The 18,070-nt window shown below is 47.8% G+C and overlaps 2 protein-coding genes across 12 annotated transcripts in view; one reads left to right on the top strand and one right to left on the bottom strand.

The window, feature by feature from the left end:
* Atp4b (ATPase H+/K+ transporting subunit beta) overlaps window positions 1-986 on the top strand; it is a 9,211-nt gene extending 8,225 nt beyond the window's left edge. The window contains exon 7 of one of the 2 annotated variants that reach the window (XM_031342575.1): window positions 396-986. In XM_031342575.1, the coding sequence (XP_031198435.1) occupies window positions 396-557 (162 nt within the window). In that variant the 3' untranslated portion in view covers window positions 558-986. The remainder of the gene's footprint in view (window positions 1-395) is intronic. The other variant, XM_031342576.1, reaches the window with a different exon arrangement.
* A 7,442-nt stretch (window positions 987-8,428) lies between these two features.
* Window positions 8,429-18,070, bottom strand: part of Tfdp1 (transcription factor Dp-1) — a 40,324-nt gene continuing 30,682 nt past the window's right edge. For 5 of the 10 annotated variants that reach the window (XM_031339125.1, XM_031339133.1, XM_031339124.1 and 2 more), the window contains 8 exons: window positions 17,481-17,602; window positions 16,401-16,566; window positions 16,049-16,192; window positions 15,755-15,823; window positions 14,564-14,715; window positions 14,040-14,206; window positions 13,109-13,187; window positions 8,429-9,730 (listed from right to left, as the gene is read on the bottom strand). In XM_031339125.1, the coding sequence (XP_031194985.1) occupies window positions 9,583-9,730; window positions 13,109-13,187; window positions 14,040-14,206; window positions 14,564-14,715; window positions 15,755-15,823; window positions 16,049-16,192; window positions 16,401-16,566; window positions 17,481-17,602 (1,047 nt within the window). In that variant the 3' untranslated portion in view covers window positions 8,429-9,582. Of the gene's footprint in view, window positions 9,731-13,108; window positions 13,188-14,039; window positions 14,207-14,563; window positions 14,716-15,754; window positions 15,824-16,048; window positions 16,193-16,400; window positions 16,567-16,777; window positions 16,881-17,480; window positions 17,603-18,070 lie in introns of all 10 variants that reach the window. The other 5 variants (XM_031339127.1, XM_031339128.1, XM_031339130.1 and 2 more) reach the window with 2 other exon arrangements.

The following is an 18,070-nucleotide window of genomic DNA, read 5'->3' as shown; positions in this document are numbered from 1 at the left end:
AAAGAAAAACAAAGAAGATGAACAAAAGAAAGGCATGTCTTAGCCAGTCCTGAACACTTCTCATATCCACCCAAAAATTCGCCCCCCCCCCAAAAAAAGTCATGGTTCTCAGCCTGATTCCCTGAGGGCTCAGGCTCTCCCACATCCTCCAGCAGCTGAGAATCCCTCCAAAGTGATTCCTCTCTCTCCACGTGCTGTTTGCTCTCTGGAGTCCCAAGAGTTGGTGCTCCTAGCCGCTCTGTGGCAGAAGCTCTGATCTAAAGGCTCCTTTGGGCCAGACAGACCTGACCCCAGGACAGACACACAGAGGAGTCCTTTTTGCCTGCCCCACAGCCCCTCCTGTCTTCAGTTAGCCTTGTCTCCAAGCATCTCATCCCCCTGTGCTTCCACTTCAGCCCCACTACAGCAACCCTCTAGTGGCAGCCAAGCTCCTCAATGTCCCCAAGAACACGCAAGTCCTCATCATGTGCAAGATCCTGGCAGACCACGTGACCTTCGACAATCCCCATGATCCCTATGAAGGGAAGGTGGAGTTCAAACTTACAATACAGAAGTAAGAAGCTGGAGTGGTCCACCCCTCAGATGCGTAGACACAGATGGACCGCTCTTCCTGACCGCATGGCCTCTGCTGGCCAGCATGCATGGCCACTTCAAATATGGTTCAGAGCTGACACCAGGAAGTGCTCCTGCCCAGCACTCCCTGAGCATCACCAGCTTTCTACTGAACCCTCACATGTTTGCAATCCTATCGTAGCTGTGGGGTTAACACGGGAACCCAGAGTCCGGCTACCACTAAGGGACAGCCCATCTGTCCGAATTTCTGTCCTGTGATCATTTGTCTGTCTTGCACTTCAATATGAACTATGGGTCCACATCACAGTAACACTGGTCACCCCGGCATGACACATCTCCAGTTTGTGCTTCTGAGACCACAGTCCCTATGTCATCAAAACAAACTATATTAAAGTTATTCTTATTCTGTGTGAAAAAGCCACGTCTTTCTTGACCCCAGGGGACATTTTTACTAAGAACCGAACGAACACTTCTTTGTTTAAAACCTTTCTGTGATTCCAATCACAATACAAGAGTCTTTGGCAGCTCAGCCACTGGGGTGAGGCATCTCAGAGATGGAGTAAGGTGCAGGGGTGCTTGGAGGGGCCCACACAACCTGCCACTTTGCCCACAGACCTACCCTTTTGCCACCTCCTGTCTCTCAGCCTCCAAGGTCTCAGGCCCTTTCCTTAAAAAATGTCCACACTTCATATTGCCTCCTTTCCACGAAGTCAAAGAGCAAGAGAGTGCATTTGTCTTCTCCCAGCCAAGAGAGACACAGCTCAGGAGGACAGATGCACACAGCGCGCGCGCGCACACACACACACACACAGCTCAGGAGGACAGATGCACACAGCGCGCGCGTGCGCACACACACACAGCTCAGGAGGACAGATGCACACAGCGCGCGCGCGCACACACACACAGCTCAGGAGGACAGATGCACACAGCGCGTGCACACACACACAGCTCAGGAGGACAGATGCACACAGCGCGCGCGCGTGCGCGCGCGCACACACACACACACACACACACACACACACACACACGCAGTGTAACCAGGTACAGAGCTTCCTAGGGCGTAAGACCTACACATGTATCTACACAGACTACCCCGTGTGCCCTTTTCGTGTTCCACACACCGTTGAACATTTTAAAGTAACACAAGAATTGGGGGAAAGGGTCATTTTCACTTCCACTAGGAAAGGTTTATTACGCTTACACTTCAGGGTTACTGTTCATCACTGAAGGAAGTCAGGACAGGAGCTCACACAGGGCAGGACCCTGGAGGCAGGAGCTGATGCAGAGGCCATGGAGGGATGCTGCTTACTGGCTTGCTCCTCCTGGTTTGCTTAGCCTGCTTTCTTATAGATCCTAGGGATAACTCCCATACCAATCACTAATTAAGAAAATACCCTAGAGGTTTGCCTACAGCCCAGTCTTATAGAGGCATTTCCTCAACTGAGGCTCCCTCCTCTCAGGTGACTCTAGCTGGTGTCCTGTAGACTAGCCAGCACAGCCGACCTCTTGTCAGCTTGACACACAAACACATCACTGTAAAGCCACAACCTTTCTTCTCTTATTCTTCCTAAGATCTCACACTAAAAAACATAAAGAACTTTAAAATCCTAACAGTCTTTATATATTCAAACACATTAAAAGTCCAGTCCCTTTAAAATATCCAGTCCCAAATCTCTTTTAAAAGTTCAAAATCTCTTAACCGTGGGTCCTTGTAAAAATCAAAATTAAGTTAAATAAATCCTTAATTCAAGAGGGAAGAGCCAGGGCACTGTCACAGTCATATCAAAGCACAACAAAACTCCAGCAGTGCGAATAACAGTGTCCAATGTCTGGGATCCGCTCACAATCTTGTGGGCTCCTCCAAAGGACTGGGGTCACTTCTGCTCTGCCCTTTGCATCACACAAATCTTGTCTTCTGGGCTCTGGCTGACTATTCTTGGTGGTCATTTCACAGTGCTGGCATCTCCACAATGGGGCCTTCTGGGCTGCACTCTCACCAACAGCCTCTCCTGGGCACTCTTCATGGTGCCAAGCCTCAGCTTCTCTGTACGACCCCTTCAGTCCTGGGGTTTCAACTACTATGGAGGCTGCACCTTCTCCAGTGGCCCGCCCATCCTGGCTTCTCACAGTGCTAAGCCTCAGCTGCTTTTCATGATACTTTCATGCCTTCAAACCCAGTACCACCTGGATAACTGTTACACTACCAAGTTCAGCTGCCAGCAGAACCGGCCACGATGGTCAGCCTTGGAGCACAGCTTCTGTGTGCAGACTCTGAAGGCATACTTCCCAGATTCCACCTCAAGGATTCTGCACTCTCTGTCTCTGTCTCTTAATTTTTCAAGATGGGGTTTCTCTGTGTAGCCCTGACTGTCCTGCAACTCACTCTGTAGAGCAGGCTAGCCTCCAGCTCAGTGATCTGCCTGCCTCTGCCTCCCAAGTGCTGGGATTAAAAGTGTACCCCCACCCCCGACTCTCCTCAGTCACCACTAATTTCTCAGCTCCAGATGACAGCATCTATTGTCCCAGGAAAGCATGGGTTTTTACGTCATTAGTTCTGGTCTCTTGTTAATCATGCTAATTCTTCAGTCCCAGCTGACCAGAACCCGATTCTGGGCGATGGAGTTTTTCCTTCCTCTGAAACTTCACAAGCCAGGCCTCCATCCTCTGCACTGCTCTCAACAATCTCATCTTCCAAGCTTCCACAGAACAGCTCACTGAGCTCTCAACACTTAATGGCTTTTCTAGACAACTCCTAACATAATCCTCCCCAAAATAATACCATCAGGTCTGTCACAACAAAACCCCACTCCTGATATCAACTCGTCTTAGGGCTACTATTGCTGTGATGAAACACCATGACCAAAAGCAGCTTGGGATGAAAAGGGTTTCCCTGGCTTTTCCACATTGTAGTCCATCACTGAAGGAACTCAGGACAGGAACTCAAACAGGGCAGGAACCTGGAGGCAGGAGCTGATGCAGAGACCATGGAGGGTGCTGCTTACTGGCTTGTTCCTCATGGTTTGCTCAGCCTGCTTTCTTACAGAACCTAGGACCACTAGCCAAGGACCACACCCACATGTGGGCAGAGTCCTCCCACATCAATTTAAAAAGATGCCCTACAAGTTTGCCTACAGAGTCTTACGGAGTCTCAGTTGGGATTCCCTCCTTTCAGATGACTCTAGCTGGTGTCAAGAAGACAGAACTATCCAGCCCTTTCATGCCTGGCAGGCCTTCCCACATAACATTTGCCAGCTTGACTTTTTAGGGCAGCCAGAGGCATTTGCTTGTTCACAGCTGACACTCATTGTCCCCATCTCCTCGCAGACACCTTATTCACCAGGCACCTTCTGTTTCTGGGAATCTAACTTTGGGTACCTCCTGTGAGTGGAACCACACAGTATTTTTTTCTGACTGGCTGATGCTGAGACTCAGGTTTCACCCTGTGTCTGAATTCCCTTTACAGTCAAGACTTACAGTCTTGCTGTGTGTGTAGACTACACCTGTCCTTCATGTAACCAGTGTCACTTGGGTTGTTTTACTTTCGTTTTATTGGTGACGAATGGTGCTTAGATCATGTGTGTACAACTCCGTCTTCAAGACCTGCTTTCACAGCTTTGCACATACACCGAATTCTTGGTTTTAATTCTTTCAGGGCTAGCCCTCCTGTGTTCCCACTGAGGTGACTCCATTTCCCATCCCTACCAGTAGAAATTGGATTTCTCATATCCTGACAAGTGTGTGTTAGTCAGCTGTGTGGTGCTATATAGCACATGCCTGAGATAAGTCACTCAGTAAAGAACAAAGGTTCACTTTGATTCACAGTCGTGGACTCTGACCAGGCTCACCCATTGCCTAAGAGGTGTCTGGTAGGGCCACAATATTACGGCAGGGCTATGTAACAAGCTCCCTGGGACACAGGAGACCCTATCTTAAAACAAAAACAAACAAAAAGACAGCCACAACACCCAGGCAAAAGCTGTTAGCAGCCATTACAGACCCAAGCCATAGCAACTTGTCAGTTCCCGTATTTTCTGCTCTCACAAGTCGTCATCTGGGCAGTGCTGTGGCATCTCTTTGTGGTTCTAACTTCCATTCCTTGATTCTTACGTTCATGCTCTCAAACCACTGCCAACCTTCATGGAGAGGCATCCAATCATGGCCTCGCCCTCTCTTCACCAGGCACGTTGCTTGCTCTTGTTTGGTTTTAAGAGTTCTCTCCATGCTACATAATAATTCTCAGTCAGAGTTTGTAAGGTATCTCTTTCATTCTATGGCGTGGTGACTGATCTCACTGCCAGCTTGAATACACTTAGAATCGCTATGGATATACTTGTGGTATCTATAAAGATGTTTCCAGAAAGGCTTAACTGAACACAGAAGATTCCCCCTAAATGTCAGTGAGAGCACCCCATGGGCCGGCATCCAGGCCTATATAAGAGGAATCCAACTAAGCACTAGCAGCCATCTCTGCTTTCTGATCAGATGAGGTAGCCAGCTGTCTCGTGCTCTCTCGGCCAGGCCTTCACCACTATAATGAACTGTCCCCCTCACAAACTATGGGCAAAACTTAGCCCTTTCTTCTTCAAGTTACTCTGTCAGGTGTTTTATCCCAGTGATGAGAGAAGTCATGAATACACATGGGTTAGCATTTTTCTGTTGCTAGTGACTTTCAATGCACAGTAAGCAACACCCCACCCCCACCCAAGGCTTACAATGTTATTTCTCATTTCACATCTTTGGTGTCATAAAAAAAAATGACTGAAATTCAAATAAAGTCTTCCCTTGTTTTCTCGTTTCATAGCTACGCCTTGGATCCATCTTATCCTTAATTGATTTTTGTATTATTTTACTTTATGTGTTTTGCCTGCACACGTCTGTGTACCATGTGGAACTCAGAAGGTATGAGATCCCCTGGAACTGCGGTTAGCACATGGGTGCTGGGAATCAATCCTGGGTCCTCTGCAAGAGCAGCCAGGGCACCTATCTGCTCAGTCATCATCTCTGGTCCCCTTTGAGCTCTTTACGTACACTCCATCAATCCAGCTTACTTTACTTGTATATATCCTCCAGGACCGGAGGGGTGCTGCCAAGGCACCTAGCCTGTCCCAGCACAGGCAGCCCCTGGTGGGGACTGACTACCCAGTCCTCCTTGTGAGTCAGTCTGGTTGTTCCTTTACGCTCATTCTAGGGGTCTGGTTCCTCTCGAGAACCCTGATAGCTACACAAAAGTCATCAATGCACATTGCACCCCGATTCCTTATTATTCCTAGAAGTATTTTCTGGATCCCTTTGGATTACTAATATGTAAGATTGTATCTACCAAAGGAGATCATTTTACTTATCAAATGTGGATGTCTTTCTTACTATCTAACTTCCTGTCTAGAATTTCTAGTACTATGTGGACATCAGTGCCCCAACATCCTGTTCTCAGTACCGGGCATCATGCTTAGTGGCTGTTCATTTATGACCTTGTTTTTTTTTTCTTTCTATTCCTCATTTGCAGACTACCAGAAATGTGCTGAATTTTGTAAACTTTGTTTTCCTTATCAGAGATGGTCAGATTAGTTGATGCGGTGGAGGTCAGTCTGCGGGCATGAGTTACCCCACTGCATGCACAGGAACTGCTCCTTTCTTTTAAACTACGAAGGAAACAAACTGCAGAGTCAGCAAAGCTGTAATACGACTGACCTTTTGTTGTTGTTTACAGAGGTCTGTGCCCTTCACTTTGGTTTCTGGCCACTGCTCAGTCTTCTCAACCTGATGGACTGCCGTGAGCACTGACTGCCAGAGCAGACAGAGAGGGGACGAATCCCCTTGTCTTTGATTTGGGGATGATTTCATTTCTTTCCTTTAAATGTTTTTTTTTCCCTTAGGAGAGGGAATCCAAATTGAAGCACGTTCTTAACTCTAGCCTAGTATATGAAATTGAAAATCAGTTCTTAAAGTCTTTAAAATGTATTATACATGTAGACGTAATGGGGGAGACACACGTGGTCAGAGGACAACTCCTATCAGTTCCCTACATGGATCCCAGGGATTGAACTCAGGTAGCCAAGCTCACGCAAGTACACTGTAGTCTGAGGCGTCTCGCCTGCCTAACAGGGTTCTTCCCCACCTGTACAGTATTATCTGGGAATTTCGTGCGATGCACCGAGCCCACGAGCTTTTCATAAAACACACCAAATCTAGTTCGTGTTGCCCATATACTCATTGGAGCATAGTCAAACTCCCAGTAACTATGTTTTTCCCCCACACGCTCCCATCCCAGCAGAAGCCATCCACTGTGAAGAGCTACACTTTACCATCCCCATCAGTTTTAAAGGACTCTCTTCAATAGCATCCTGGCAGGATTCCTGATGGAGGACCCCCTTTCACCCTCTGGTGTTCTCAAGGTCTGGGCTTATTGTCTGGTGGTCCCACAGATGCCAACTCTGGATGCTAAGTGCACACATGCTACATTTCCCTCTTGTGCTTTCAACAGTAACTTTCAGAAGCCTAGTGAAAAATGTGCCAAGGACATAGCCTTGTTCACTCGGAGCTTGTTTCGTAGATTGGTAGTCAGGTGGCTTTTCCTCAAGTGTGGTTGACTCTTCAGCTATCTTTCCACACCGTCTGCTCTTTCTCCTCTGTGAATGTGGGTGTCTCCTCCTGTTCCTCAGGCTCGGGAACTGTTGTCACTTTGCCAGTTAGGTGTGACGCCATCTGTGTCTATTCTTTCCATCCACTTCTGCCCAGGCCTTCTGACTGAAGTTTCCTCTTTACTGCTGCTTCCATGTTTTGTGACCCATGTTCCACCATGTTCTGGGCACTCACCTCCCCTCAGTTCTTTGAGCATCTGAGGTTTACGATGTTGTGCAGGATGTAAGTGATCATTCTCAGGAGTGTCTGCTGACTTACCTCTTCATGTCCTCTGCTGAAGACAGGACATTTAAATCTGCTCACAGTGGTCAGAAAAGTGAATTCTATTTCCCCAAGTTCATTGCTGTCCCTATTATGATAGTTGCATGCTATCTGCATTTGGACGGACCAGCCTAAAATGGCATGCTGTCCCTACTATGACAGTTGCATGCTGTCTGCATTTGGATGGACCAGCCTGAAACGGCATCTAAAGGTCCTTTTAAGTCGTTCTGCGCCTTTCCTTGGACATGCCCAGTAACCTTCCCAAATTGAAGGCCTTTTTTTTTCCCCCTGAGACAGGTTTTTCTGTATAGGCCTGGCTATCCTGGAACTCACTCTGTAGACTAGGCTGGCCTCGAACTCAGAAATCCGCCTGCCTCTGCCTCCCAAGTGCTGGGATTAAAGGCGTACACCACCACTGCCCGGCCGAAGGCCATTTTTTTAATGTCTGAGTTTTCAGTGTCTGGATTCCCAAAGGGGAAGTGAAAAATGGAGGGGAGGGGTAGGAAAGATGCCAACCCTTAAATTCCTAGAAATCTAATGACGTTGAAGCCACAGCACAGCTCCAGTGTCAGGTACCTATCTCAAACAGTCCCTAAGTAGTTATGTCTGGCAGATTCTACCAGTACAGCTATCGAGGAGCAAAGAGACTACTGGTCTACCCACTCATTTTTCCAGCATGCTCAGTGTTATAGCTTTCCTGAAGCCAAACCTAGAAAGTGTGCCTCAACTTTCAGGCTAGAGGGAAAAAGTCAAAGAGCCAGCTTGTATACTTGGGCACTTATGATCCCACTCCCACTTCACCCTCCTTTCCCACGTTCTGTCCAGTCATGACCAGCAGTGCAGGGACCATTAGACATACAAGAACTCTGCTCCTGGGCCGGCATCCACCTTTCAACTTAGGGCAATCCAGATTAATTATGGAGTTCAGTCCTGAGTTACAGAAACACAGAGCTTGTTTAAAATGCCCATGCGCGTTTTATTAATAAAAACTAACAGTGCTTAGTTAAACAAGTCAAACAATTAAAGTCTCTTTATATTTCATAAAATATTACAGAAAAGTTTATTTGTGTTTCAATAAAAAGACCATCGTTTTAGAACAGGCAGCTAGGGCAATGTGCAGTTAGCGGGTTCTGTGAATACGTTTAAGAAGACTATTGCCTGTCCCTAAACTCCTTTTTCTTTTTATAAAAAAAGAACTATTAAAAATGATTGACAAATTTTGAGTTAAAAAACTGTTAAAACATTCTCTATGTTTAATTTCAACTTTATAATAGATTACAGGAAGATGCTTATGAAACAAATACAACATTTGTTTCAGTACACGTCTTTAAATGATAGACTTATAAGTATGTAAACAACTATATAATAAAAAGTTTCCAAACGTAGCCTGTAAGAAATCAGGCAAATTTACCATAAGCAAACTTTCTAGACAATTTCCATAGCTGCACCAGCGTGGCAGTAAACTTCCAAACAAAAACAAAACAAACAAACAAGAAAATCTACTTTTCAATTTGCTGCTGCAAAAGAGAGAAGGTGGACAGACTTGATGGAATTACAACAGTCAATATAATTTAAGGAGAGATAGTCCTAATAAGACTTATGGCGCTCGTGTTTAACAAGTAGAGCTTTGTTACTGGCTTGGTTCTTTGGACACTGCATGATTTAACAAATGGAAAAATTCATCCTAAAGCCTGGCTGTCCACCACCTGGGTGCTGGACATCGGAGGCAGGGCAGCACTTTGTCATTGTCACTGGTGTGGGTGCAGTACAGTTTTCTCAGCAAACCCAGCAGCAACTGTTGAGGGGCAAAATAAGCTTCAAATTCAAAAAGTAAAGGAAAGAAAGAAGAAAGAGAAAAGAGAGAGAAACCATAAAATCCTAAAAGGTAGATAGAGGCTCTGCATTAGCACGCTGGCTTCACCACACATCTGCAGCTAGGCTCAAACTGCACACTCCTTACTTGGAGCTGCACATCTAACTCCAGAACTCGCAGGTATCTTCTTGGGAGTAGGCCAAAAAGAACAGAAAGCCCCACGTTAAGTTTCTTTTCTCTATACATGTATTTCCTGAAGCTGATTCGAAGGGGAGAGGGGTCTACGGGTTGACTGATCAATCCTCCTCGTCGTTCTCATTAAAGTCATCGTCGTCGTCATCATCCTCCCCAACGTAGGACACAGGGGTCTCGACCCTAGAGCCGCTGTACTGAGACCCATTGGAGCTCGTAGCCAGCATCCCATCTGCACCATTACTCAAATCACTGCAAAAACAGGCCAGTCAGTTGTGAAGCCTGCTGTGTCCAGCCCAAGAACCAACTTCTGGACAGGACCCTAAGGGGTGGTTGGGTTTTTTTTTTTTTTTTTAATTACACAGCAAAAAAAGGAAAAAGTTTACCATCTGTAATATTAAAACCATAACCTGTAATGAGCTTCATTCTGCTTGGGCTATTCTGAGACAGACCCTTTAAAAACCTGGTACAGCATAGTGTCTGGTTACCAGGATTCACACGAGATCCCTGAGATACAAAAGTAGTGGACCAGGGAAAGAATGGATTAGGACATCAAACAACACACAGGGCACCATCCATCAGCGCGCACACACACACACACACACACACACACACACACACACACACACACACTCTCCTTCTCTAGTCTCTGTCACCCGCACACTATAGCAGCAAGGGTCAGAACCTGGAACTACTAGGTGGCATTTAGCATAGGCTGGGCTGACGGTGCACTCCAGCACTCAGGACTGTCAGTTAATGGAAAGCCACAGTTCCCCATCCTCATGGTTCTACTGGTACTTGTCAGCACTGCACAAACTGGGCTCTCCCATGGGAGACCTACATCCAGAAAATCACCAGAGCAAAAAACTCCTGAGACTGGGAAGAACACAGTTGAGGCCACAGCTGTCACCATAAACCTCTACATACTGTGTGTCAATCAGAACACCAACGCTATCACTCCTCATAGGAGGTCAACAGCCTCATTTCCTCACTGTGAGAAGTGGGAAGCCAGGAAAGTTTATTCCATAAAAAGAACCAACTGTGGTCAGTCAAGTGGCTCGATGAGTAAAGACACTTGCCTCACAAACCTGGAAACCTTCACCTTTGACCTTCAGAACACACTTAAAAGTGAAAGAAGCTCCACAAGTTGTGTTCTGACCTCCACATACATCCATTATGTGCATGAGAGGGGGGAGGGAGAGAGAGAGCGAGAGAGACACACACAAATTTAAAAACAATTAAGGAGAAAATATTTGCCAGGTAGTGGTGGCGCACGCCTTTAATCCCAGCACTTGGGAGGCAGAGACAGGCGGATTTCTGAGTTTGAGGCCAGCCTGGCCTAGAGAGTGAGTTCCAGGACAGCCAGGGCTACACAGAGAAACCTGTCTCGAAAAGGCAGAAACAAAAAAACACACAAACAAACAAACAAAACAAAAAACAAACAAAAAAAGAAAAACAAAAACAAAAAAAACAAAACAAAACAAGGAGAAATATTTTAAAAAGATACTCTACTTTAAAAACTGCTACCCCCATCCCCGTTAAGTACATTCACATTGAGCTCAGACTTCAGAACAAGAGAAAAGCTGATCTCTGAGAAAGCGGGCACACAGCACGGGAGGCTCATGAGCTGTCTGTCTTCAACCCTCAAGAGCACATGACATCACCAACCCTTGGTGTTGACATGAGGGTAGTCACTCACACCATGGCCTCAAATGATCCCAGCAACATCTACAGTTATTAACTTAAAACAATTCTAAAATTTAAATTTATATTGTACTAACAGTTAACCTTAACTAGACTATATCTACCAACATGCCAACATAATTACTTCATCACTCATATTCATTGTAAAGACCATCTTAGGCCTACTTCTAAAGCATAATTCTCATCTGAAATTGCTAGGCCAACTGGTAGCTTCTATGTGTTTGTTTTTTAATATTAAAGGTCCTCCAACAACAGAGGAAATAAAAAGATGCAATGAAATACAAAGCACAGGGCAAGGAGAAGGCTTAGTCACTACAGTGCCCTGCACTCATAGATCCACAGTCGGGCGTGGTGATGACAGAGTGATGGCTGACAGGTGAATAGCTGAGGACCTGGGTTCAATTCCCAGCACTGATATGACAGCTCACAAGTCTGTAACTCCAGTTCCAAGGACTAACACCTCTTATGTCTTCCTTGGGTACCTATACACACATGGTATGCAAATGTACATGCAGACAAAATATGAATACACTGTACCAATTTAAAATTGTTAAAGTTACAGTTAGAAGTATCTTCCCATAACCTAGGAAGAGGCTGGAGGAGGAAGTCAGTCTTACTTAGGTGGGCCCTAAGAGGCCGCCTAAGCTCCAACAGGTACCCTGCACACACTGACAACACTACACAGACTTAGAGAGACGAGAGCCACGGAGGAGGTGACAGCGAGAACAGGACGAGTGGGAGGAGAGTATGAGAGTGGATTTGGTCACAAAACATTACACAAGTGCATGAATACTGAATAAAACACTTTTTAAAAATGAACTGTAATGGAGACTGAGGCAAGGGAATGGCAAAACCTGGCCTGGCTGTGGAGTAAGGCTGTCTTAGTTAAAAAATAAAAAAAGGAGCTGGGCAGTGGTGGTGCACATCTTTAATCCCAGCACTTGGGAGGCAGAGGCAGGCAGATTTCTGAGCTCGACGCCAGCCTGGTCTACAGAGTGAGTTCCAGGACAGCCAGGGCTACACAGAGAAACCCTGTCTCAAAAAACAAACAAAACCCAGAAAAATAAAATAAAAAAAGGGTAAGTAACAACACTGGCTAGGCTGACCTGATGAGCTGACCTGCGGTCCCATCCTAGATCCCACAATGAGAAAGTAAAGCCACCCTCTGACCTCCACACAGGTACAACATGTGCATGCCCACACTCACATCACACATGTAACAGATTTTAAAAACTGGGTCAAAAGCACTTTCCACACAAGCCTAGAGACCAAAGTTGATCCTTGGAACCATGTAAAGGTGGGAGAGAACCACATGCATGAATGCACACACGCACTCACGCCTCTTCTGACCTCCACACTTGCCCACATACATCACACACAAATAGTAACAATAAATAAAAGATTCCTTTAAAAATGTAAAGTGTATAGAAGCAGAAAATAAAACTGTATACACACTGCACCAGGAGATACATTTTAAGAAAACAAGTAAAGAGTCATTAAAAACAACAACAAAAAAAACCAGTCAGGCAGTGCTGTTACACACCTTTAATCCCAGCACTCGGGAGGCGTGGGAGGCAGATCTCTGAGGGCTAGGCCAGCCTGGTCTATAGAGCAAGCTCCAGGACAACCAGGGCTACACAGAGAAACCCTGTCTCAAAAAAAACCAAACCAAACCAAAAAGAAAAACTTCTTGTCACTTTCCCTGCCAGTGACAGTGGCACACAGGTAGGTTTGCCCCCACCTTACTGTGTATTACTTTTTAAAAAATAAAAACCATTAATTACTTAATTGAGGGGAGGTTGCAGCGGGATCATTTCATGCGGGCCAAGCACTGTGTTCCCTTGCCTGGGCAGACAGTTACCTGGACAAGCTCAGTCCAGCCTATCTGAAACCCAGTAGGGCTGCCCCACCCCCAGCTGTTGTCACCTGGCAGAAAGCCTTGTGCCATTGGATGTAGAACCTGTTGTCGTGACGAACACTCCGCCAATGGATCCCTGAGCCATTTCTGAAAAGAGACAGAAGCAGACAGTAATAAAACCGGAGTAGTCATGTGTGGTGACACCTGCCTTTAACGCCATCACTTGTGAGACAGATCTCTGAGCTACAAGCCGAGACACCAAACAAAACTCCTGAGACCCAGCATGTGAGAAGCAAGCCTGCATGACCAACACAGCTTGGAGGAGCTCTGCAGATACTATGCTCTCCTTACCCTCTGTGTGAGAACAAGAGGTAGCTGGTTCCCAGGCAGCATGCATGTCCCCTCGGGAGGTTCCCCGTGCTGCTCCATGTACCAGTAGCACCGGAGAGTATTAACGAGGACTAAGAGCATGAACATGCAGCATGCCACCTTCTACCTCAGACTCATGCAGAGCTACAAGGCAGAGCCCAGGCCAGATCCCAGGCCTGCGTCTGCTGCAGGAAGGCTCAAGTGCAAGCAACGCCTTACACGGGATAGGACAGATGCTCATCAGTCTGGAACAGCCTCAGAAAGCAAGCACACATCACGCATTTTTGACTGATGAACAGGATCTTTCATGACTCATCACAAGGCCAACGTGACCTAGGAACTCAGCAAAGTCACCAAAGTAGAGGCCCAGGGGACAGCCCTGTCCCCTGCCGTCCAGACTGATGGGTTCTAAAGACAATGGACGGCCTCAGGAGGGCACTAGTCCTGTCACCTCCTATCCCCACTCGGCAGACAGATCCTCCCTCCATGACACTTCCATCATGAAAACCACAAGTGCCACTCATGGAACCCAATAACCCAGGGGACAGATGTTCAGCCCGACCTCAGCAGACAGCCAGGCACTAGGGAAGTACTGGGCCACAGCATGGCCAGTCACAGGGCACAACTGACCTGTCACATATGGTTCTAGAGCTTTTGGTACCAAACTTCTTGCCACCTTGAGGTCTTCGGCCGAGCAGTTGCCAGATTCCAGCCCGCACGCCATGCCCATGCGCTTGAGCACCTCAATGTCATCGTGGATTTCAAACGTGTTGTCAAAGTTAAATAGGTACTCAAATCTGTTGAGGAAAGGCACTGTGAGGATTATGTGGCTTCCAAGAGCAGGCAGTAAGTCCTGTGGGTGGGAACCAAGAATCAGCCCCTCCCCGACACCCTCCAGCCCAGATCCTATAACTGAATTTCTCTAAAACAGTTCAAACTAGGAAATGAAAGATGTGTCATTGCATAGTTCCACAACCTGTCTTGCTCTAGTCATGGCCCTGGGCCAGGACACAAGGCCGCACTCACACAGTACCAGTTCTAGGACCGCCAGAGAGCACAACTGCTGTCACTAAGCAGCCATCAGACTGAACCCTGATAACAAAGCCCATTTCTTCCCCTGAGGAGCTGCACTTAGGGGCCCACTGAGGACGAACTTGTCATTGGAGATGCTGCAGTCAATGACTGTCTTCCTGCTGGTGTTGACAATGATGAAGGGCAAGTGGATGACAGAGTTGGGAGGTGGCGGCCTGCGGGCCTGCTGCTCGGCTTGGCGATTTCTCTGCACCAAGTTCTTGAAGGCAATTTGCTGAAAAAGACCAACATAGTCCCCGGATAGATGTCAATACCAGTAATATGATCCCTTCCTTCCTGCAGGTAGTGAGAACCTGGGTGTTGAAAGGCCGGCCTGTAGCAGCCTGTGACATCTGCTCACAGCCTATAGGGGACAAGGAGCACAGGAAAGCAGTCACACGAGTGACCTGCTAAAGGACACTCAGTCCTAAGCACCTGCAGCTCTGCAGGGATGAACCCAGAGCCAACGGCCCTGAGTCCACATGGACAGACTCTGCTCTAACCCTGCCTACCACTCCTCCCTCTCTACAGTGGAGGTGCTCTCATAAAGACACATGCGACTACACAGGAGGAGGCAAGCGAGGGCAGGAAATGGGGAATGTCTTGGGCCACTACCAACCCGGCTTCCTTTCCCCTCTGGAGCCAGGAGCCCTGATTTCCCAGATCTTCTTGGTACCCTGAACTGACCCTACCATGTCACCTTTAGGCTGAGCACACACAAGGAAGGAAGAGCATATGTTGCCAAGGCTGGGTCCTGACTCCACCCCTTCATCAGTCACACGGTAGCAGGTAGGTAACAAGGCTGGGTCCTGACTCCACCCCTTCATCAGTCACATGGTAGCAGGTAGGTAACAAGGCTGCTGAGGGGCCAGAATAATGCTGGCATCTCCAGCTCTGACCACTAGGCGCCCTGGACACTATGCTCACCCCAGGCTGGTGGCCAGTCACCCCCATGACCAGTCCCATCGCTATGCCTTCTGGAAGGTTCTAGCATGTCTCAGTCTGCTCTGCCATGAACCCTGTACACCCTATCTTCACTGAATCCCTAGGTCTCTTACAAGAAAGAAGTCCAACTCCCAGGGCCATTTCACATGAACATGGACAACCTTAACCACCATGTTTTCCCTGGCAGTAACTGTGAAGACCAACATCTACAGAGTTCACGACATGCCTGGTGCAGGCTTAAAACCCCTTGGATGTCATGCCAAGGAGCTTACACTCACACAGTCAGCCTCTCTCTGGGAGGAAGGTGGGGGTGCTCAGAAAGGCCATACCTGCAGGATGAGCTCCTGCAGCTGTGACTGCTTCTGTTTGATCCTCTCCAGCCTCCGCTGCCTCTCCACCTGCAGACACAACAGTGAGGAGGGTGCCCATCAGCATGCATGCTGCCAGGCCCACAGGCACTGTCAACTGTCACCAAGAGCACAGCCACAGCCGAAGCTCTAGACGAAGGCCTGTGTTCCTGTAACTTTAACAGCACTGGCCCTTTCCTCTCATATCCACTCAGGCACCTAGTACAGCTGTCTCAAGTGACCAAGGACAACAGAAGCCTGCTTTAGGCAGTGCACCTCTAAGTTCTGGCACTCCTGAGCTGAGTTGGTGGGCAGGCCGATCCATTTGATCTCCTTCTTCTCCTTGGAGATGATGTTCATGGCCATTAGCACATTTAAGGCATCGTAGACACGCCGCCGGATGTTCTTCTGGTCGTAAGCCTAGAAGACAGAGCGAGCGCCTTCTTGGTGATCCACACCTGAGGTGTGTCCCAAGGGGATGTTCCTGGCCCACTTTCTGTGGCACTGGTCCTGCAAACGACCTGCTTCAGAGGGTTCTCTAGCTCCCTCACTGCCTCAACTTGACAGACTAAGCCATGCTATTCCGAGTGGCCTGCAAGTCAAGCCCATGGATTGCCAGAACACTTACTGATTCGTTTGGTAGGATGTGGTTGTCAGCCGCGCTGAACTCTGCCACCAGCTCATCGGCCACCTCGTTGTAGGAGGTGGTGCCCTTCCTCTGCACCTTCTCGCACACCTTCATGGAGAAGTGCCGCAGCCCCTTGCCATTCTTCTCTCCTTTCCTGTTCCGCTTCCTTTCAGACATCAGAAACACAGACACTGTCAGTAGTCATGGGAGCTGGGTGTGAAGACACTTCCAGAGAGAAGGCCTGAGGCTGCACAGGCCCATTTTTCCCACAGCCCCACCACAGGCAGCAGGGACTCCGCCCTAGTATATCAAGGACATTGGCAAGTATCAGTGTTTCTCAGGTCAGAAAAGAACACGTACGAGGCCAGTTCACACACCTGTGCCTTTAAATGTCAGGGAAGATGTACAGACATCCGAAGGGCAGAAATCAGCATGGGTCTGATCCGGACCACACACTAGGCACCACTGTTCTAAAGGCGTCTGCTGGCATCAGAGCACGGCACATTTTAGTGTAAACTTAGGAATTTTCAGGGGTTATTTTGGCAAGCTACCATGACCTAAGGCAAATGCTTAGACTGGTGGGCATGTGTCAAATGGAAACCGTGGTGCAAGCTTCAGGTCAGGAGGCATACCAAATGTGTCACCCTCACTAAAAATCACACCAGGAACAGAGCCACTAAGTTTCTATGGAGAGTTTTGGGCACAGATGATTTGAAATTGAAGCAAGAGAGACATGATTTCACAACAGTGTTTTTTAAAAGTGACACACTGGTGATCTTTAAAGAGAATCACTTGACTTCCACATCTCAGTGGCAGTACAGCCCTGGAGGGACGGATCATGCTAGGATGGAGCCCTGATGTCGGACCTGGTAGGGATCTGGTAGAGATCAAATCTTCTGACACTTTCTAAGCGTTTGTATTGTATTAGTGGCCAGTGTTCTCTCTGTGGCCCAGTCAGAGGTAAGATGGGAGCGTTGAACTCTTTCTGCTCAGGTACTCCCACAGCAGACCATGTGACACATGGCCAGAGGAAAAGGGGGACATTCTCAGCAGCTGCCATCCTAGGGTGGGGGTGCTCACCCAGCAGACCAAGGTGAGGAGTCAGACGTCTGGTTCTGGGACACAAAGTGAGTGTTGGGAGTGTGTGGGCTTCCTACCACAATAGTGTTGGATGCTGCAGGTCTCTGAGGCGTGCCAATCACCTACAGTCAAGAAAGAATTCAGAACAATCAGACATGTCTCCACCTTCCTTCTGCGCTTCCTTCTGCTGCCACTGAGGCACCTTGTCAGCCACAGTGAGAAAACAGCACACGCCCCAACCCAGCAACATCAAGAGCAGTGGCCAGTGTCACTACAGCTGCTCTGCATGTGGCGCTACGCCCTGCAGCTCAGACACCCGCACACCTAAAAGAACAAAGTCTCAACCAGGTGGGCAAGCTTGAGAAGACAGAGCAGGCCACAGTGTAGGGATGGAAAGGAAGGCAGGCCTCCCACAGCAAAGAACACCGAGTAGACCACGCAGGCAACTAACCAACAGGACAGGACACATTTCTGGTTTACTTCCTCTTAATGAGCTAGACAAGGATAAAACTGCCCCTCTAAAGTATGAAAGTTACCGAGAAGGGGGGGGGAGAAGAACTCGAGCTTCCCTGGGACAGACAACAGGTACC

Source organism: Mastomys coucha, unplaced genomic scaffold (assembly GCF_008632895.1).
Source record: "Mastomys coucha isolate ucsf_1 unplaced genomic scaffold, UCSF_Mcou_1 pScaffold22, whole genome shotgun sequence".
Classification (NCBI taxonomy): Eukaryota; Metazoa; Chordata; class Mammalia; order Rodentia; family Muridae; genus Mastomys; species Mastomys coucha.
Note: the sequence above shows the minus strand (reverse complement) of the source record. Positions and strands in the feature narration are given on the sequence as shown.